Source organism: Amphiura filiformis, chromosome 7, assembly GCF_039555335.1.
Source record: "Amphiura filiformis chromosome 7, Afil_fr2py, whole genome shotgun sequence".
Taxonomy (NCBI): domain Eukaryota; kingdom Metazoa; phylum Echinodermata; class Ophiuroidea; order Amphilepidida; family Amphiuridae; genus Amphiura; species Amphiura filiformis.
The window spans coordinates 524,384-547,292 of NC_092634.1; the positions used below are offsets into that span (position 1 = coordinate 524,384).

Sequence of the window (22,909 nt, forward strand, 5' to 3'; positions counted from 1 at the left end):
GCCCGTGAACGAACCAATTATCATTTCAATACAAATTCTTTTGGTATTTGACACCGATTAATACAAAGGTTCGTCATCAATCAGAAACCAATATCTTGTTAAATACCTCAATTCAGACGATGTCACGTTGAAAAGTTCTACTTCGAAGGCCTAATTGTTCCAGGGTCTAGCTGTTTTTTATTTCAAAATAAGGGACCGTTCGTTAGAAACTTTGAGATGTACTTAACCGGGGATACAAATTCACATAACTTTGAGACGTAGGGGAAAAAGTACTAAACCGGGAATACAAATTAACGTAAACCTCTTTTTTTAATCAAATAAAATCAAACAACCCTCCACCAAAAAAGCCCGGCAAACAATTAAGTAACCGTTTGCGAAAAACTGAAAAACTTGTTAGATTGGGAGCGTCCCCTTCAGCGAATCGAGGCGGTGAACACATAGGGCACCTCCGATCTGCCCCCCCCCCCCACACCAGAACCCAGAGCCGCCTAAACCAGGGTTTAGGGTTAATCAACCCCTATATGTTTATAACTACAGTTAAAAAGTGACAAACAGGCAGACGTTTGGCCCAATCCCATGCATTAAATAAGTAGGGGTTATGAGCCCAAAGGTAAATTCATATTGGAAGACCTACATGGGGCCCGCAGTTTCACACCCGTGACAAAAACCACTAACCCTGCCCTGCGGCGTATCGGTTCAGAGTCCCCTAAACACGTCTGCTCTCACGCCTTTCATTTTGCTACGTGTTCAGGCATGGGGCCAAGCCTCACAGCCTATCCCAACCTGTGGTGGCCTTTAACCTAATAAACCCCCTGAATACCATACAACATCCCCATCCCAAACATAATAGGAAAACACTAGGAGCGGTCCACATTAGAAAAAGTTGGAGGACATCTCCCATTCACCGTATATAAATAAATAAATACATTTTGGATTTATAAAGCGCCTTTCTCCAGATCTTAGAGGACTCAAAGCGCTGTAATCTCACTGCAATGGTGAATCATCACAATCAGATCGCATCAACTAGGCCAGTTGCTGCCGAACGGCGCACACCAATCCGCATTTAGATTGTAACATCCACCAATTATCTGTGCAGCTCTCCAAATTCCATTGGGTGAAGGAAGTTTTTGATAACCAAACAACTAATCACCGATTTTTGCGATACAGGAGGAAACGGGAGATCCCGGAGAAAACCTGCGAGAGCGAGCTTGGAATCGGGATAAACCAAGTGCACATGAGTCCTTGGGCCGCGACGGGGCACACCCTCATCATCCCTATATCTTCGTGTCAAAAATTGCCGTGATAGTACGGCGAATCCTCTCGTTTTTCAATAGCTACGCATGGCGATTTTGTTCGAGATAGGCCGAGCGACGCAGGCTAAGCCCCAGGGGGGGCACTCAACTTAAATTTTGGTATGGGTGTGCGGCGCGGAGCGCCGAACTTTGGGAACTGAGAACTGATTTTCGGGCAAAATAGGGGCTTGAAGAACTGAAATTTGGGCCAAATTATAGGCTGTTGAGCTAAAAATTTCCAATTTTTTTCCAAATTTGAGCTTAAAGAGCTACAATTGTCAGAGTTTGAGGCTCAAAGAACTGGATTAGATTCAAATGTGGGGCTTAAGGAACTGCCGGAGAGCCTGAAAAAGGGACCCTTGACCGCCGCACATACCCGTACCACCTTAAAGGGACCATTGAAAGAATAACATATTTGGTATCAAAATAAAGCTAATAACATATATAATCCATTTCTAAAATGATAAACGCAATTTTCCTTTATTTTACCCCCCAAATCAGCAAATAAAGACAAAGCGCCCAATGTCGCGTCGCTCCGCCCAATTCATATGTGCAGAGACACATGGCAACCCCTGTGACGTCAAAGTGGTTATCCTTTCCGCTGCATGGCAACACTGCATAGTCCAGACTTGGTCCTAAACCAACGCATGAACGTGTTTACAGCAATGAACTTTTCTGTGCCTTTTAGGCCTAACAAGTATATTAAAAAGGATATTATAATATAAATTACAAAGCTACAATGACTTCTATGATAGGCCTTTATATAAATTCTAGCTAGGCCTACAAAATTGGCCAACAACGGGGAAACATAAGTAAGTTAGGCCTAGGCCTTCATATTGACAAAGTCAAAGCTGTCAGTGCTAGCTGCTCGGCTTTTGCAAGAGACTCAGAGTATCATTTGTTTTACTGAGGCAACTCTTTACTTATTTCCTCTGAAATATCTGGTGAGGATAGGAAAGAGAAGGCAATGATGTTTCGGGTTAATGACATGCGACTTAATTTCTTCAGGCCTAATTAGCCTACCTCCCGGGCGTGCGGCCTAGGTTAACCGCCGGGCCTAAAACGCAAGCCGATCCTGACTCCGAAGTTTGGAAGCTGAATTGCGAGTGATTAAAGTGTGTTTGTTTGTTTCTAAATGGTCGCTCCGTGTTTAGACACACTCATGCATGGACGGGACCAGGTTCAAAACAAATGTCAGGCTCGGGAGAGCGAGTTGGCGCGGTTCTCGCCTTGCACCACACCGAGGTCCCGGGTTCAACTTCAAGCCCCGGCGCGCGCCCAAAAGACTCGTGTGAACTTGGTTTATCCCGATCCCGGATCGCGGATCCATGCTCGCAGATTTTCTCCGGGATCTCCAGTTTCTTCCTGCTTCTCAAAAATTGGTGATTAGTTGTTTGGTTATCAAAAACTTCCTTCACCCAATGAAATTTGGGGAGCTGAAAAGATAATTGGTGGATGTTACAATCCAAGTGCGGCTAGATTTGTGACAGGTTCGGCGCAGCATCCAGCCTAGATGATGCATGCGATCTGATTGTGGCAGTACCATGGCAGCGAAATTACAGCGCTTTGAACCCTCCGAGATCTGGAAAAAGGCGCTATTATATAAAAGCCGAAATTTATTTTTATTTATTTTAAAGGCCTATGAAAACGAGAAACAAATTCGAAGATAAAGAACCACGAGAGGAACATATAAAGGCCACTCCAAACAATCATATGAACAATATTAACTGTCAGCCTTTACCCAGCAAACACAAAACGTTTTCGACATCATTCGCAAAAGGTTATAAAAGGTTGTCAGAAAACGTTTAAATGTCGGGTTATATAAAGGGTATAAAAACGTTTTAATAACATTCCAAAAACATTCTTGAAAATTTGATACAAAACATTCTAAACAAAATGTTATTTTGGGGTTGCAAAAATATTTTGCGAAAAAATGTGCCCAAAATACTTTTAATAACGTTTTAAAAACGTTTTCATGACCTTTATATAACCCGACATTTTAAAAATGTTATTAAAATGTTTTGAAAAAACATTTAAGAACATTTCTGTGTTTGCTGGGTTCAAATATTTTAACATAATGTTATTTAAGTATTGACACAATATTTGGCAAAAATGTTTGCACAAATAGCTTACAATAACATTTTTTAAAACATTTAAAAATATTGTTGTAGTGTGTTTTCATACAAAACGTTTTAAAACGTTATCATGACCTTTATATAACCCGACATTTTAATGTTATTAAAACGTTTTTATCTAAACCAAAAGCCAAAATATAACTTATTTAAAACGTTTTTAAAACGTTTTTATGTTTGCTGGGTAGTTTACGTTTTCGGAAATGCTTATAGGCCTAATCCAATCTCAACTCCCACTGAAACTTGAAAGTGCAAAATGTCCGAGCGTTTTATCAAAGGTAGGCCTACAGTTAAAAAGTTTATGTTGATTGGGTATATCTTGTAAAATACAGCGCGCCTGGCTGGATATTTCGTTTTAGACATGACTGACAACAATTTCGCATAGCCTAGGCCTACCCCAGGCTTAACCATCCATGGATTAAAATAAGTGTGGGCCTATAATAGTTCCCATTTGATGTTTGTAGCATATAGGCTTTTTGAAGGCCTATGTATGTTTGTAGGCGCTCTTCGTAATTTATTTCAAGAACAGCTTGCATGTCATGTTCTTCATCTGCCGTTCAGCTACTGCCCCAGTGCCAACGGCTCAAATAATATAACACATGGCATCTAGGGGAATAAATTTGCAAAATAAAAGGGCCTAGGCCTACTTTGGCATGTTTGGGGTTTGAAAAGAAGCACTTTTGAAAGTTAACTTATGGAAGAAAAGGCTTTTTTTAACCAATTGTCATCTCTTGAATATTTTAAGGTAGGCCCTACGGAAAAAATACATGCCTATAATAATAATACCCATGGGAGGTGTTCGCGCCGGCACATCATCTGCAGTTTATGTGTTGCGGCAAATCTTGGCGATATTCCCTTCGTCATCGTCACTATATAGATATCATAGGCCTAGGCCTACTCATAATTAGTTCTATGGTTTTATACGTGCCATGTAGGGCCTATACATAAAGTCGTCGGAATCATACCTTGGTCATGTTGACCGGTGGTTGAATTTATGAATAAGTAAAATAGGAAGCTGCATGCTTGATGATGATGAAAAAAAAAAGACAATTGATCGTCCCGCCCGGCCCGCTTCCTTTCGCATGGCATTGAGGAGTCTGAAATGTTTAATGCTGTTTTCTTTATTATAGCCTAAGGGAAAACTTTTTTCAATGTTTCATGGTTTCAAAAGTTAATAATATTGTCAATTGTTTAGATTTGCTTCTGTCCAATAAGCATTTCAATTTAGAGGCTCTGTTTTAATCATCCTCTCAGAGAACCATCAAATAACAAGAGCCTCGATCCTATCATCCTCCTCTACAAGTTACACAACTAATAATGTCCGGGAATAATACATAGGCCTAGGCCTAAATCCATTTGCATTGTAAAAAATAATAAATGATAAATAAAAAGGCCCTCCACTTCCTCTTTTTGATAACATGTGGACAATCAACTGGTATTTTGTTTTTACTTGACCTTTAAATAATTATATAAGTGGTTGTATTATCATGATTATTGCATCTGATATTTAGATCGCGATCGCTGTTGTCAAATTATCCCGGCAAAAATGTCAACGCAACTCTAAACGCGTAACCACAATGACGTCATCCGGAAAGCGCCCAATTTTCTACTTTTGATAAATGACGCGCGATGTAGCGTCGGAAGGGGGTAAATCGAGTACGTTGTTTTTATTGTATTTTTTATTTCTAAAATAGTTAGTTCTTCAATTGTTTTAGATATTGATTCTATATTTTATGGGCTTTATTTTGATACCAAATATTATTTTCTTTCAATGGTCCCTTTAACATGTGAGTGCCCCCCCCCCCGGGGGCTAAGCATAGTACGACTATCATATGAGATACCATCAAGTTCTATTCGACACATTATTACGATTTGCGCATGCTCTAGTATCCCATATGGTGTTGCTATTACAAGGAAATTCGATTTGTTTTGAAGTAAAACCAAGGTTTTGTTTTAAATACACTAACTTGAAATTAAGTACACTAATTAGCGGCCATCACTGTTTGCTCTGGATACATTTTTACTGCATTTTTGGCGTAACGATTTTTAAATCGAATTGTGATTTAATTTTGAGAATTACAATTATATAAAGGAACACATTTGTGACCGTACAGCACGAATGAGCCGTAAATTCCCTAAATTGTATTCTGAGTTACAGCGTAAAATGTGTACGAATGTCGTATTCAATGTCGTTGAAGGAGCAAAGTTTAACAAACTATAACTCCGCTTTTGGGTATCGTTTGAAGTCAAATGATATACCATTTTAAAGCTTATGATGTATATTTGTTAAACATGAAATAAAACAAAATTGACCGGGGGAGGAATTTACGGCTCATTCGCCGTGAACGGTCACATTTATGATCCAGGTGCGTGTATAATAGAAAATTCGATCACACGTGTATATCACAATGCATATGTAAACTTTCTTTATCTGTGTCAACAATAGAATATTGATCACCAACGGAGCCTGAAGCTTTATGAAAAAAAATATTTATAATATAGCGTGTTGACACGGTGCGGGGCTTGAACCCGGGACCTCAGTGGTGCAAGGTGAGGGAACTACCGCTGCGCCAACTCGCTCCCCCCATGTGTATGTGGTGAACTGACTGCGTAATAATCACACAATCGAATGTATAGGCCAACTGCACTTACGTATTCACTCCTTTCGACAGCCGTTTCTTGCTAAACAAATGTACTAAGGCCAAAATATCACAATTAATATTGCTTTGAATTATGTCTTCATATTTCATGAAAAAAATTTGAAAAACCGACTCAGGTACCGATGTAATTTCAACCAAGCATTTCACTATTTCGTAGTGAGTCAAGGCTGTGGATGGCGTCGAGCAACCATTTATACTACAGTTCATTCATAAAAATAGCAAACTCACTCGATAGTATCGTCCATATGGTATATTCGAGCCAATTTTGGACACCATCCGGGTATTTTCTCTTTATGTACCTTGCAATATTCATAAATACTGGTCGAACACCACTATAATGCTCATATTTGGCAAACCATTACACAAATATTATACACAAGTGCGTTAGAAATTCCGTGTCATTTTTTGACACGGAAAACAGCTAACTTCTTTTTTGATGTTTACTAAGGTATGGGGAGTGTGCCTTCAACACGTTCCACCTGGGAACCAAGGGAGAACAGTGACAGTGCATTGATGGGTCACCCCAGGTTAAATAATAAATACATAAATAAATAAATAAATAAATAAATAAATAAATAAATAAATAAATTAATTAATTAATTAATTAATTAATTATAGTAAGAAATTATAGTGAAACCATCACTAGATAAAGTGCTCAACTATAAAATATAGGAGCGAAATATATTATTATTAGTGAAATTACCACATCGTAATACAAATTTGTTTCGTATGGATGGTTTCACCCATCCACACTCGTCAGTTGCAATGTGTAAAATGACAAAGAATATGTCTTGAGTTTTGATTAATTAATTAATAAATAAATAAATAAATAAATAAATAAATAAATAAATAAATAAATAAATAAATAAATAAATAAATAAATAAATAAATAAATAAATAAATAAATAAATAAATAAATTAATTAATTAATTAATTAATTGGGAAGGATATTTAGCATAACAAAGGGTTAGTTCCCGATACACTGTGGAGCAAGGAAACTGGTTATTTGCATAGTAAATACACAATTAAATCCTTTTCTAGTGCATTTGTGTATAAATGATATGTCAAGTGGGAAATGGTGCTCCAATTGTATTGGCTGTGGACGGCGAAATGTAAATTGGGTGAGGATGTCACAGCTCATTAGAGTTTGTCACTCGGTCTATGGCAACTTGTTGTAATGAAAGAGTTCATAGAATCCCAGTGGGCACATAAGGAAAATAACGTCAATACAACGTCGGCACTTCAATTGGTTGGGTCAACGTTGTAATAACATAATTTTACGACAGGGGCAAATTTGGTTGGTTTAACGTTGTACCAATTAATTTACGTCAAAATAACTTGCATATACAACCATCCTACAATCATTATACAACGTTCCGACGTTGTATTGATGTCATTTTTTCCTGATATGCCCACTGGGATATGGAACGCCAAGGACATTCAACTGGCCACCACGACTGAACTATTCAGGGTCCTGGTACCGTATATGGAGTCGAGACCGGGAGATCAAGAAAGAAGATGAAAATCGCCTCCTTGTCTTTGACATGATCATGATGATGTGTGCTTAAGAAAGATCTGGTGAATTTTGGAACTTAAGATATTTAGGCCTAAATGATTCTGATGATTCTGAAGACATTTTGAAATGATACGCAGGTTTAAATGGTTTTAATTTCGTGTAATAGAAATACTAATAATATTATCTAGAATCTTTAAAGCCATAATGTAAGTTTGATCTTATAATATGAAATTGGTTACTTTTTTTTCAAACCTAATATTTTTGGCTCATTTGTAATGTTTACACATGCCCCAACTAAATAGAATTAGCCAAATTCGTTGTTTTCGTCGATCAATTTTGACTTAATGCCATACTTCACATTAAAATGGACAGAAGCCTGTAAAAATAACAAAATTAAAATTTGATGAAAATCGTACATTATGGCTTTTATTACATCGTAATACGTCTTTATAGACGGGTTTGCTAACCTGTCAACACTTACTATACACATATCTTGTACAAATGCAGCTATACCATTTTTCACCCCGATTTGGCAGTGACGTCAGTGCGCATTTCATTGGACGCAGATTGAAATGGCTAGTGTTCGCTCAAAAGTGCTGGCGTATACACCCACGCGCTTGAGGTTAGTAACTAAATTTATTTTAAATTGTTACGATGTGGCATCTTGCGAATGGTAGTGAGGTTTGGCAAAAATTGCATATATATAATTTCATTACGAGCGTGTAGAAGAATTCAAATATCACTGATATACTTTTGTAGGTCCTGTGGTTCTTGAGTTATGTTGTAAAGAGGGCTGAAACAACACCACTTTTGTAAAACGTACACAACTCATTAACAACAATCAATCAAGCAAGTTTTATGGTTGTAGAATAAATTGCAAAACATCAAGGTGTTATTTTTTTTAATAATATATTTGATTCAGACAATGAAAATTGATTTTTTAGCTACCTCAACCAATACTACTTAGTCAACGCTTAAAGACGTGCGTGAAACAGCCCCGGGGGGGGCACATCAAAAATTTTTGGTGGGTATGCTCCCCCGGAATTTTGAGGGGGTGGGTCTTTGGGAGCTGATGGCGTACCGGTAAAAGGGGGTCTTTCGGAGCTGCGAACCGGGCTGTGAACAAGTAAAATGGGGTCTTTTGGAGCTGCGAAAAGTCAAAATCAAGGGTATTTCTTGGCTTTTTGGCTGAAAATCGTCTGAAAAAACAAGAAATATGAGGAATGAGCAATTTTTGGGTCTTTTAGAGCTAAAATTATCAAAATCAAGGGTCTTTCGGAGCTGTATTTTGGTCAAATATAGGGGGTCTTTCGGAGCTGCGAAACCCAAAAAGGGGGGTCTTTCCGGGGGAGCATATCCGTATGGTCATTTGTGTTGAGTGCCCCCCCCGGGGAAACAGCTGTCTCAAGGTATTGGCGTCACTGTCACATCAGGGTTGAAAACCCGGGGGGGGTGGGGGGGGGGGTCACTCTCACACAAAAGTGCTACCCACCCGCGTCCGACCACCTCTGAAATGCACCCTTAATGACCAATTTTCACATAACCAAATTGCCCCCCTAATGGCGAAACACATGAAAATCCTACCCTAAACGGCGTAGCACATGCAAAAACAGCTAAAAACCATACCCTAAATGGAGTCAACTGAGAAATATCTAATTTATACCCTAAGTGGCGTAAACAGGAAAATGAGGTAATTTGATACCCAAGGTGTCTTTTTGATGTTGCAAACTTATAGATACTAAAGAAAACATGCACAAAGTGGTGATTTGTATCAAATTAGTGCAAACTCACTCAAAACAATAATATTACTAACCCTAAACGTCTAAGGATTTGGCTGAATGGCGATGCCTTCTGAAAAAGGACCCCTTTTTCAAAAAGACTTCGACGACGCTGGGGGGGGGGGGGTTAAATATGATAGTGGGTCGGTTCAAATTTGTTTTGACGCATAACAATGGCTAATCCGAACATTTTCCAGGGAATCCCCACCCCCCCCCCCCCGAAAATTTTCAAGGATAAAATGGGGACGGCGAACAATAAAGTTTCACATAAATGATTACAGATGGGACAGAAAAGTGACAAATGCGGGCAAAAAAAATGGTTTTGCACCTCCCCCTCTCTTCCCACTAAAAGGTTGCTACGTCCCTGAGTGACAGGATTGATTGACAGGCCTGAGTATTAACGATACCAAACGGCTAGGTTTTTCGTATCATATTTTTTGTTTGAGTTGTATGTAAAAATATTAGCAGATACTGATCAGATACAGGAAAGCCCAGAGTGATAAAATGGATGTTGACAAAGCGATGGAATAAATTACATATTTGATGAAAATGATTGCTATAATTAAAGACAGAGATAAAAAGAATTTATCGCGTCTGATGTCACTGTCAATTACGATCCTTGATTGGTTTACACAGGTTAATCAGCGCGTAAAAGGAAGACCGATCTATCTGGTGCTGATCGGAGAAAAGGAATAGCAGCAAATGGCGAAAAATTACGTACTTTTACAAGGCAAAAAGCAGCTTTTCTAGGCATTGTGGACATGGTGCCTTCGGTTAAGAAAGTTTCCTACTATAAAGACCTAACTTTTGAGATGGTTTGCATGTCGAAAGGTGCAAAATTAACAATAAGGCGCCCTGTTATAAATCCGCGTTCAGCAAGTCATCATCACGACACTTGTAAACAAACCGTGCTCGAGTTTGATTGACAGATGACGTAAGACGCGATAAATTCTCATTATCTTTGTCTTTCATTATAGTGGGACGTGAGTATAACGGTAGATTGAAACGTCAAACATTTCGCGTATTGTTGTGATGATAATTCGTCTTTGAATAATTGAATATTGATCATAGTGCCATTACACCTGTTCGTCGAGTGAACGCAGTATTATCAGTGCATTAATTGCACGCCGCGGAGTGATGTATTGTTTTTTTTTTTTTTTTTTTTTTACGACATGGCATAACTGGGCATTAACAGCAGAGACAAATAAATCATTTAGAAGCTGCTGACGAGGATGCACCCAGAAAGCGATTAACCTCCTGCTAAAGCTGGCCCTCGATCTAATGGCTGGAATTTGGGCAGGTAGAGAATTCCATAATTGGGCTGTAGATGGTAGAAATGATCTTTCATGGCTGACAAGGTTTGATCTTGGGACTTCCACTGCTAGGTCATGGGATCTCACAGACCGTCGCAACCTGGGGTCATGGACATGGATAAATAATTCACTCAATCATCTCGTCTCCTGATGTTTTGTTTAGGTTGTTCACCGTGGCAGCGAATATACTGTTGTCATGTCGGGTGAATTATATTCAATTATACTGCAATGTAACTCTGGTAAGATTTATTATAAAGACAAACATTCATTATTTTGATCCGTGTGTTAAAGGAGGATTTCGTGATCCTAGCATCCTCTTTTTATGACATTTTCAGTAGATATCCACGAAAAAGCTTATTTCCAAAATTTCAGTTGATTCCGATTTTGCGTTTGCGAGTTATGCATGATTATGTGTATTACACGGCTCCATAGACAATGTGTTGTAATTTCGTTCTGGTGCACCATTCAAATTTGGCGATATTTTTGCTAAACCAATTAATCTGCAAGAAATATTTGGTACATAAACATTATGTAGCCAGAGGTATCCAGTGGTGTAAAAATCTCAACTTTTTTTGGGAAAAGTGGGGGGATGAGGCTGTGGATCACGAAATGCCCCTTTAATTGATATAAAATCAAATTAAATTTCATATACGTAATTCCGTTTCATCTGGTTCTTTTCGTGTTAGTCATTCCCTTTTCCGTTCATTATCCCTCCTTCTTTGGGACTCCAGATCCGGTATCTCTCTCTGCCTTTCCTTTGACTAATTCCCTACTTTAGCTTCATAATAGTATTATTACATAAAGTTCATTGTTCGCAATAAATATAAGGCTTATGATACTCCGAAGAAAGTTAAAAACTATATCGTCAAGTCAAGAAATGTACCTTCACCAAAGAGTTTGAATAAATTTGACCTGTCAATCTATGCATGAGTTTCAGTTAGTCATCATTTAACTGACTTTTACTCTGTTAATTTAAGTTGTTAATTTCAAAATATTCAATCTTTCGATATCTATGGTGATACGAAAACAGTGCAGTCCAGTCGTCAAATTTTGGCATCTTGGAACTTCGTCATTGCAGCCCTCGTTTAAAAAAAAACGTTTAAAAAAAAGGTGATTTGTTAATGATGACAGTAAATGTACATTAATTTTGCAAAAAAGAAAGAAATAAAGCATTGTGGTTTTAAACAACTTGTCACTTCTGCACGTCTGTAGATGCAGACAGCTCAATTGGACCTTCTTTTGAGGTTGGAGAGTGTTCAGGACTTATATATACGTAGGCATGACTGGTTTCGCTCAATGGACGTTTAGGTTTATTGTCATCATCAGCAAGATAGCCAGGGTTGTGATGTTCTATGTCTGAGCGTTGAGGTTTATCGTTATCATCATTAGCAAGGTATCCAGGGTTGTGATGCTCTACATGACCATTCGCTGTATCATCTATTGTGACCTGTTGACGACGTTTGAAACTGTAAATAAAGAGACAACACCATTGATAATTATTATAAATCGGGTATGATATTCACTTGTCGGCGAGGGCGGGTATATACAGTAAGCCAAAGAATTAAGGTACCAGTTCTGTTCATCCCTTGTATATCTTAAACTAAGACAGATATATCATAATCGGAACCAGAAGCCAATAGCTGCATCTTTTAGCTCGAATTTAAGACCTCATTCTTTGAAATTGTTTTAGAAATAAAGACACAAAGATCCAAAAGGCCAAAGAAGATACCAATTTAAAAGTTGTAGTTTCATTGATTAGAACACAAAACTGCAACTTTTGACTTTGTTTCTTCATTAGGTTTTTTATCACCGTTTCTTTAATTCTCAGCCAATTTCAACAAATATGGTCTTAAATCAGAGCTAAATATTTTGACATATTTGTCTTTATTTAGGATATACAGGGATGAACTTAATTTTTAATTCTTTGGCTTACTGTATATATCAACCATTTGCAGCATATAGCTAATCTACGGTTTTACACTGATCTAATGATCGGTTTTGTAACAAAAAGGTGACAACTTTTTGAAAAAATACAAAATTATAGTGGTGCTTGAAGCGCGCAATTCAACAGTTTTCGAGACATATGCCAAAATTGTTTAGAGGGACGGTCCATTTGCGGATTGACAGTAACAGTATTGTATGAAGAGCAAAAACAAAACAAAAAGTGAATGTAGTGTTCAATATTGATAAGCACTGGACAAAACTTTTTAAGACATCTTTGACTTTTTATTCTTTGTACCATACAAAGTTCCATTCCATTTGCAAGTTTATTGTACTTCTCATGACTCTTGCATGTTGTGCCATTAATGAAAAGCCATGGTCATCTTATTGTTTAAGTAGAGAATAAAGGTATTGTTTTGAGCCGCTGGAGTGCATCTATCGTCTCATATAACACGGGCGACATCATTATTTTAAGTAAAACAAGAGTTGTTTTTCGCCAAAAAATAATGATGTCGCGTAATATATGAGACGATAGATGCACGACAGCGGCTAAGTCAATACCTTTGTTCTCATTCTTAAACACTTCAATTCAAATAAATATATTAATCAAAAGTATACAAAATTTTAACCAAATTAAATCCTACATTTTACAAGCAATTACGTTGTTGCTGTGCACCTCCGATTGGTTCAAATAGCGGGTGCGAGTAGCGCGTCGATAGGCACGCTCTAAAGTGTGTGATATCGTTACAAGGGTAAGAACCAATAAGATTACAGGAACGTTTTAAAGTGTTAAACAATGACAATTAAAAGTTTTTGAATATGGAAACCGAGTATTTCTCGTATAAGTCTAGGCTACTTACCAACAGAAGACTAGGCATAGAAGAATGAGTAGTACAATCACCAATATTGCAAGTATGCAGCACACTATGATGAGTGCTGTTGTGACTCTTGAAGATGAAGCAGCTGAATAAATGAGGGAAAATGACACATAAAATGATTCATTATTTTACACTCACATCACAATGGTGTTATATATTCACCTGCTTGCAAAGGGGGCTTTAGTATTTTACAAAAGAGCAATTTTCAGTGAGTAGTTCGTCAGTGCAACAAGCAACAATCAACTTCATCTTGAAACCAAAACAATGTTCTCCTGTAAACGCAAGCGCAAAACGTGCATTTTAATTGCTCGCGCTTTTCTAGCAACGCGCAAGAAGGCTTTTGCAAAGCGTATGCTGTAATTTAAGCCACGTTTGGCAGGCGTACGCCCACACAACACGCACTTTGCGGATAGAATTTCGTTTTGAAATGACCGTGCAAAGGGTCAATAAAGTGTAACAAGCACTAAGTAAAGAGGTAGGCATGAAAGTTTTATCTGAGGCCTAAAAAGCTTTTATATCATGATGTAGGGGCTATACGCTGTGCCTCTGAACACTACAGCCCGTATCTCAAAAATGTTACCATCCACGATGCAAACGGAAATTAAGTTCACTGCTTAGTAAACATAAAGTTTTCTACTGACCTGATAGCGTTTCCATCTCTGCAATGTCAAGGGTACAAACAGAAGATGAGGTTGAATTTTTCGCCTCGATTTCAATTCTATACATAGTGTTTGTATCTAGGTTGGTAAGTTCTATTTTACTTATGGTTGAAGGCACGTGTTCAACTTGTGTGTCATGATCACTGTAATCGGGATGGTAACGTATCTGAAAATAGATATTATACAAAACGATACAGTTTAAGAAGATAATCAATTCTTGTGACGCAAAACCCGGGGTGCACTCAACACAAATGACCATACGGGTATGCTCCCACGGAAAGACACAAAAAAATAGTAGATCAGTTCGGGGCGGTGTGAATCAAAGACTCCTCTGAATTCACAGACCGTCTGTGAATTGAAAGACTTCATTTTTGGCTCGTTTTTTTTAACGGTGCTTACATGCTGTTAAGTTGCATTTCCTATATTACGCTATAACAACATAATATTTTTAAAACACAGTTATACAAAATTATACTGAAAGTTTTTCGGATATTTCTGCTTTATTGCGTCAGTTTGTTTTTCTTATAAAACTCCGTTAGAAATGTAGGTTTTAAAAGTCAAAACCTCAAGTGTTCCTTACCATATTTTTCAAATTTCATGTCATTAAATGAAAGAGCACACTGTCTTATATTGTCCATATATTAGGTTCATTTTAATGAGCAATGGCCAATTTTCTTTAAATTGCAAATCTTGTGCAAAAAGTTACTATTTTCGACTGTTTGTCATACGGTTGTAAATTAATTGAACTATGACTTTGCTAAAGAGCGCTTACAAATTGATATGATTCAATTATACTGCAATGTGACTCTGGAAAGATTTATTAAGACAAGCATTCATTATTTTGATTCGTGTGTTAATTGATGTAAAATCAGATTAAATTTCATATATGTAATTCTGTTTCATCTGGTTCATTTTGTGATAGCCATTTTTCGTTCATTATCCCCCCCCCCCCTCCTTTGGGACTCAAAATCCGGTATCTCGCTCTGCCTTTCCTTTGACTAGTTCCCTACTTTAGCTTCATAATAGTATTATTACATAAAGTTCATTGTTCGCAATAAATATAAGGCTTATGATACTCCGAAGAAACTTAAAAACTATATCGTCAAGTCAAGAAATTTATCTTCACCAAAGAGTTTGAATACGTTTGACCTGTCAATCTATGGATGAGTTCCATTGATTGGCCCTTGTGGTTGTCTTTTATAGTGCCTAGGTGCCTATATAAGTTCTTGACTTGTGTCACTCCTCATGGGCCATTGTTCACTATAGCATTTTATAAATTTTTTAAAAAAAGTTAGTCATCGTATAACTGATTTTCACTCTGTTTGTTTATCTTGATAATTTCAAAATACTTAATCTTTCGATATCTATGGTGATACGTAAACCATAAACAGTGCACTCTAGTCGTCAAATTTTGGCATCGTGGAAATTTGTCATTGCAGCCCTCGTTTTTAAGAGACTTAACACGATTTTTAAGAGACATAACATGTTTCGGTAATATCATCTTAGATTCACCATAAAAGATGATTTTTTAATGATGTCAGTAAGTGTACATGTACATTTTGCAAAAAAGAAAGAAATAAAGCAGTGTGGTTTTAAACAACTTGTCACTTTTGCACGTCTGCAGATGCAGACAACTCAATCGGGCCTTCTTTTGAGGTTGGAGAGTGTTTAGGACTTATATATACGTAGGCATGACTGGTTTGGCTCAATGGACGTTTAGGTTTATTGTGCACTCAACACAAATGACCATACGGGTATGCTCCCCAGCAAACACAAAACGTTTTCGACATCATTCGCAAAAGGTTATAAAAGGTTGTCAGAAAACGTTTAAATGTCGGGTTATATAAAGGTTATATTAAGGGTATAAAACGTTTTCATAACATTAAAAAACATTTTTTGATAATCTGCTGCCCAGCAAACACCAAATGTATTACAGAAAACGTTTAAATGTCGGGTTATATAAAGGGTATAAAAACGTTTTAATAACATTCCAAAAACATTTTTGAAAACTTCATACAAAACATTCTAAACAGAATGTTATTTTAGTTGAAAAAATATTTTGCGAAAAATGTTTGCCCAAAATATTTGCAATAACGTTTTAAAAACGTTTTCATGACCTTTATATAACCCGACATTTAAATGTTATTAAAATGTTTTGAAAAAAACAATTTATGAACATTTCTGTGTTTGCTGGATGCAAATATTTTAACATAATGTTATTTAAGTGTTGACAAAATATTTGGCAAACAATGTTTGCAATAATAGTTTACAATAGCATTTTGAACACATTGTTAAAATATTGTTGTACTGTGTTTTTATACAAAACGTTTTAAAACGTTTTCATGACCTTTATATAACCCGACATTTTAATGTTATAAAAACGTTTTTACCTAAGCCAAAAGCCAAAATATAACTTATTTAAGGGCAGAGTAATGGGAGAGAACATGGACCTTTTCGAGCATCATTATTTCTGAATTGTATCTCCAAAGTATATAAAACTATACATTTTTGGAAAGGAAATGAGTCAAGGAATCCCATGGTGACGTCAGATTTTTTCAAAAATCTCGAGTTTTTGATTAAATCACAAAAAATCACTTTTTTTACCCCAATTTTTTTGTGACAACTTAAAAAAAAATCAGTTCGGAGTAAAAAAAAAATCAGTTAGCTTTTAATGCAGAAGAGACATGAACTTAGGGAAGGTTTTTTTATTTTTTTGAAATTCGTCTCTTTTTTCGAAATATTGAAAAAACATGTGAAAAAAGCAATTTTGTCATTCTATTCAGTTAAAAATTGCACATAATGGTGTATATTTTTGTTTAAAACAAATATTTTGAAAAAATGAGAAAACCGTCCCTAGACTTTGATGTCCTCTAAACGATAGTGCAAAAAGTTTACCTTTTGCTTGCATATTTTTCGAGTTATCTTGTCACAAAAATCGTGCAATATTGTCAAAAGTGAACTATGAGAAATCGACGTTTTAGTAAAAAATGTCAAAATTATGCACAAAATGTCCTTATATTTTAAAACGGCAAGACTTTCACGCTTGTAAAAGCTGTACCTGGTGCATGTTCTTAATATGCATCTTTTTGCAACAATGAATTTATAATGTCTGCTTTTAGTGCGCTAAAATTCAAAATAATTAAAAAAATCTAAGTGGCATTTTGACTGCAAATTTTTGTTTTGTTTACACCGCATTTGCCGGCGTTAAAAACATACCGAATGCGCCTTGACTGCGTTGGACATACGCGCAGAGTTGCGCCGCGTCACGCGACGCGAATCGCGCGCGTAATCACAATATTTCGCATTCGCGCATTTCTGACTCAATATTTCCCGCCAATTTACTAAGCTGTCTTGAGCCATGTGACTTTTTAGAGTTGAAAAGAGTGAAATAAATCAAGCAAAAATATTAACAAGTTGTATTTTATCAGTTTCAAGTGAAAGAATACATCTTAGTGTTGATAAATATCAAGAAATCTCAAATTCGGGCGTGGACGAATGTGTCTTCCATTACTCTGGCCTTAAAACGTTTTTAAAACGTTTTTGTGTTTGCTGGGTCCCCAGGAAAGACACAAAAAATAGCAGATCAGTTCGGGGCGGTGTGAATCAAAGACTCCTCTGAATTCACAGACCGTCTGTGAATTGAAAGACTCTTCATTTTTGGCTCGTTTTGTTTTAACGGTGCTTACATACTGTTAAGTTGTTGTTTAAACATTTCCTATATTACGCTATAACAGCATAATATTTTTAAAACACAGTTATAATACAAAATTATACTGAAAGTTTTTCGGATATATCTGCTTTATTGCGTCAGTTTGCTTTGCTTATAAAACGCCGTTAGAAATTGATATGCAGTATGCTGCTTTTTTTTAGCTTTTAAGCGCTTGGTTCCTTGTTCTTCAGAATAATTCATACGTAACATGAATTTATCAAACCACCCACAAAATGTATGCTGATAATTTAAAGTAGTTTGGTCCCAAAGTTTCTAGTTTCAAAAAGGGGTGGCCTGCTAATTACACCATGAACACATTGTAGGAACCTTTATATATCTGTCCTATATCTCCTTTATATTCGCTGTCGAAGTGATATAATAAATCGGATTAACTACCATAGCAATAGCTTAAAACAATTTTGACTATATCGCCCTGCACTACAAGCAGGTTGCACTCATCACCTGTGTATGTCTGCAATCATTTATTGAAAACAATACCAGTCTTTTCAAAGATACTTATCTTACAGGTGCGAGTGATCAGGATGATATGGTACAGTGCATAGGTACCGCGTGAATGTTTTAGTGCAGGGCGATATAGTCAAAAATTGTTTTCATCTATTCCTATGGTAGTTAATCCGACTATACGTCACTTCGACAGCTAATAGCCTACCCTATTTTATATTTCGAGAATGCACTTACATAGTATTCGCTGGCTGGCTGGTATGGAATCCATGATATCAGCAGAGACGTAGACTTAGCCTTAAGTAGAGCGATCACTGTAGTGTGCAAAATAAAAATGGATCAATTATTACAAACCTCTTACAATATCGACAATTATATGAATACTGAGCGATTTCAAACAAGAATATTTCCTTGTTTTCCACAAAATGTTTGTTTTCACTGATAACATTATGTTCGTTTTTAATTTTAAAAAAACTGTAATTAAGGGAGTGTTCAAGAATACTTTGGTGGGAGTCAAAACCTTTTGACCCCACTCCAGAAAAACCTGACACTTTTTGACCCCCCCCCCCCTTTAGACATACAAAACTTTTTGTACCACCCTTTCCAAGAGGTTAAAAAGAATATAACAATTAAACATGTTTGTTTATACATTTATTTATTTTATATAGGCATACTTAGAGTGTTTTTCACATGATGTGACTTGTATGAAGTTTGATTACAATTTACGCATTCCATTTTCATAAATGTGAATCAGTCAAAATAAATCATTTGTGAAATGACATAAAATTTCATTTGCCATTCAACATTCTCCCACATTATTTGTAATATCATGCTATAGTATGATGAAAAACCATAAATCCCACTTGCATTGTGATACCGTGTAGGCGATGAACCTTGCATAGGCCTTTGGGATGTGGTCGGCATAGGGGCCTACATTGTACCACCATTTATCTAACCTTTCTATACATATTCCCATTAATAAGTTAACGTACTGTGTCCTGCGGTGAAAAATATCAAAGATTTCCATGAATTGAAAGAAAAACTAAATTTCATGGTAGAAATTTAAAAATACATAATAAATTGACACGAACTATTTATAATTGAAGACCGAATTAAAAACGCTAATTTGCGTCTGATGTCCAGGCAAAGGCGCGACGTGATTGGTTGCTGACCTGCGCAGTACAGCATTTTTGGTCTGGTTGACAGGGCTTTATACGCAAAGTATTTTTAATTCGGTCTTCAATTATAGCCACAATTGATCAGAATAGTAATGTCTTAAATACTTTAATACGTACAATTAACATGTACGTTAAATGTACATGTCTGCATCTTCCCTGAATCATCTGTAGTACTGAACGAAACCACTGTCCTTCCTCTAGGAAAAAGATAAGTAGTGGAATCGGAACTTTTCTGAACGTTGGAAGAGAACACAGGACCAGTCAGCTCATCCCAGTCGAATCCAATTGGTAATAGGTCATCTTTGGATATGGATGCTGTGGTTGATCCTATGTCTGATTGTAGCTGAGTCCATGGCTGTCCTGACCTAGATGCGGGACAAATCAATTCTCGATATCCTGAATCTGCGTAATGAAAACCAAATTTAGAATCATGTTTAAATTGAAAGTTATTGCTTTCATACTGGTCCAATTTCCAGAACAGGGTAAAATTGGTCAAAAATAATTTTTTGATATGTTTTAGGTATTACCATTCTCTATTTTTAATTACACCATTTTTGGGTCAAAAATCCTTTTGTTCTTCTTTATAATGACTAATTATTCATTCATTCATTCATTCATTTTATTTTTTCATCATCATCAATACATACATAATCAGCATAACAGATATAAACAATGTTGAAAATAATGATGTGATGAGGTAGATGCATTACAAAGCCAAAGGCCTAAAAGACAATGCATCACCTTTACATTAAATAATATATAAGTTAAGATATTTACACAAGAAAGAAAAAAAAATCAGTATAAAAATTAATGACTAATTAATACACAGACGGCAATGTAAATAAGAATTTTCAAATTGGTCCTTCTGCACATAAAATGATGTCAAATGCAAATGCTACATTGGATTACTCTAGTATTTTGCAGATACATTATTTTGTATAATATTATCTCAATACTTTAATAAATCTAGAACAAAAACAAATGACTATCTCTTATTACATGCATATTAATTACTTGTAATTTTAACGATGTTTCATTACGTAAATTTTCAAAAATTGCGAACTACTGTCACATCACATATGCCTGGCAAATTGATTAGACTATATGGAATGTAGGTGTTTTAAATAATCCAAAGCTTACATTTATACAGATTAAGTAGATACCTGACAAAATGTGCTTAATTCTCAAATGAATTAATGAGTTAATCTATTAATTAGGTATGTGGAAACTGGCAGACAATGGCCAAAAGTGCGTGCGACACATCCCCGTATGGTCATTTGTACAATCCCTACCCGAGATACATGTACCATAAAAGACCCCCCCCCCGGCCCAAGACAATCTCAAAAACGGACAGCATCACTGTATCCATGGTAACATTTTAATTGGCAAATTGCATAGTAAAGTAAAACCATTCTAAAAACGGGGTTGTGCAGTAATTATGAGCCAGGAAGGGTATAAAAGGGGGGGGGGAATATTTTTGCAACCCAAAAGGGGGCAAGTCGAAAGGGGGGAACAAGCGATGTTTGGCACACATTCATATTAGGCACCTTTTCAATGCTCTAAAGACTTAAAATAGGAAAACAAAAGTAAACGCTATGCAAATTTCTTGCTCAATTATCTAAACATTTTTTAGGTCTGCACAAAATGGATCCTACAGCCCCTAAACATGCTAAGATATTAAAGGAATGCTATTTTGTTAATAAAATTTAAAGTATCTAGTGCTTAAAATAATACCATGAATACTCCAAACCTGAACATTATACCACTTACCAGGCACAGGTGGTTCTTCAATAGTAGTATTCTCCATAATCATAGTAGTATATATCTCCATCGTAGCAGCAGGGATTGAACTTTGAGGAGACTGGGTATTAATTGGCTTCGGAGGAAGCCCAAAGCACCAACCATCGTGACCGTGAACTTGTAAAACGCGTAAGAAAATGATAAATATAGTATGTATATATGCACTGCAGCCGAATGTCATCATTTTGTGGTAGATTTTAAGTACAGTTACACACAATAAATACAGCCGTCTTGATTTCCGGATGATAAAAGGCGTTTGATGAGAAAGATTTAGAAAAAACAACGCCCATGAATAAACCATGTGTAATGAGATCCCATGTGTGGGTGAAATATTATTTCTTTAGATTAGTTGACACCGAAATGCAGAGGTGCATGTAAATAAATCTTGGCAACCAGCTACAGGTCAGAGAACCAATTTATAGCTTGACCTTCTGCATGCTTTATGTTACCTTAGATTTAGATGAGTAAAGCTGAGTTTATACTACATTGCTGAGCGATAGCGATTTATAGTTTTTAGCCAATGATGTAGCGCGATATTTGTTGCGTTGGGAAAAGCGCGATACCTTATTGGTCAAAGTTCTACCACGCATAGGATGCTGAATATAAAACTCTCTATACATACTTTTAATACTAATTTTGTAATCCATCAGTATATAGGGGCAATTTGATGCGACCAATTGGGGGCATTGGCCTCCACTAAAAACCCACCATCAATATACTAAAATCACTGAAAAAGTTCAAAGGTATCCCAAGCTATCCCAAAAACTTAAGTAAAATGACTGGTGGAGAAGCTCATTAATATGTAATTTTTGCCAATATTTTGCTAAAAATCCATGCATAAATTTTCAGGGTATTTTTTATTTTATTTATTATTTCCTTTGTTTGGTTATATCTTAAAGTCAATACAGGGTGTCCCAGAATGATTTATACCCGAAAAGAATTTTTTAGGTATGAACGGCATTTTTATTGGTCATATTGTTTTGCATTTTAAGTTCTACATATATTTAGCTATTCTCAGATTTTTTAGATTTTAAAAATTGGACGTTTCTAGTAAAGGTTGGAGAGGATTGTGTAAAAATGTTTTTGACAAGTTTTGACAGGTTGGAGAGGATTGTGTAAAAATGTTTTTGACAAGTTTTGACAAAGCATGCTATTTTGAAAATCTGTAAAATTACTAAGCGTTCAGCACAAAGTTATTTGGAAAATGTTATGCAGTATATTTGTTGTGTCCTGTTCTTACTTCTACTAATAGTCGATCGTTTATTTATGATGTTACGAAGCAATCCTTTCATGGAATAAAGGATTTGCTATGCTTAAGTGACCTTAAACTATTCTTTCTTTGGCGGCAGTTTTGAAGCCAATTACTGCGGTGTGTGAGTTTCATCATTTGAAATGCCGGCAGAGATGGGTTTTTCAAGTATAGAGAAGGTTCGTCCTTAGTGTCACAGCATGCATTTATGTCCACAGTATATTGGCAAACCCACAGCTAAGTGACGAAGAAGATTAAAATTTACTGCGGAGGATCCTTGAGGAAGTTATAACCTCTGTATAATGACATTTTTGGGTAAAAATTGGGGTAAAAATCACATAA

The 22,909-nt window shown here is 36.3% G+C and overlaps 1 protein-coding gene across 1 annotated transcript; it reads right to left on the reverse strand.

The window, feature by feature from the left end:
* Positions 1 to 11,042: 11,042 nt before the first annotated feature.
* LOC140156601 (uncharacterized) lies at positions 11,043 to 21,659 on the reverse strand. The gene is made up of 6 exons (XM_072179538.1): positions 21,289 to 21,659; positions 19,636 to 19,920; positions 18,578 to 18,654; positions 14,152 to 14,335; positions 13,493 to 13,595; positions 11,043 to 12,157 (listed from the first exon to the last, which is right to left on the reverse strand). Exons 1-6 carry the CDS (start codon positions 21,617 to 21,619, stop codon positions 11,884 to 11,886), a joined length of 1,254 nt encoding a protein of 417 aa, XP_072035639.1. The 5' UTR covers positions 21,620 to 21,659; the 3' UTR covers positions 11,043 to 11,883.
* Positions 21,660 to 22,909: the final 1,250 nt, after the last annotated feature.

Bases quoted from the DNA above. Each gene is read 5' to 3' on its own strand.
- LOC140156601 (XM_072179538.1), bottom strand. From the start codon at position 21,619: ATGGTTTATTCATGGGCGTTGTTTTTTCTAAATCTTTCTCATCAAACG. The intron at 14,336-18,577 runs GTAAGTGCATTC...ATCTATTTTCAG, and splicing joins AGCCAGCCAGCGAATACTAT to ATACGTTACCATCCCGATTA. The intron at 12,158-13,492 runs GTAAGTAGCCTA...CTTTATTTACAG, and splicing joins CTATGCCTAGTCTTCTGTTG to TTTCAAACGTCGTCAACAGG.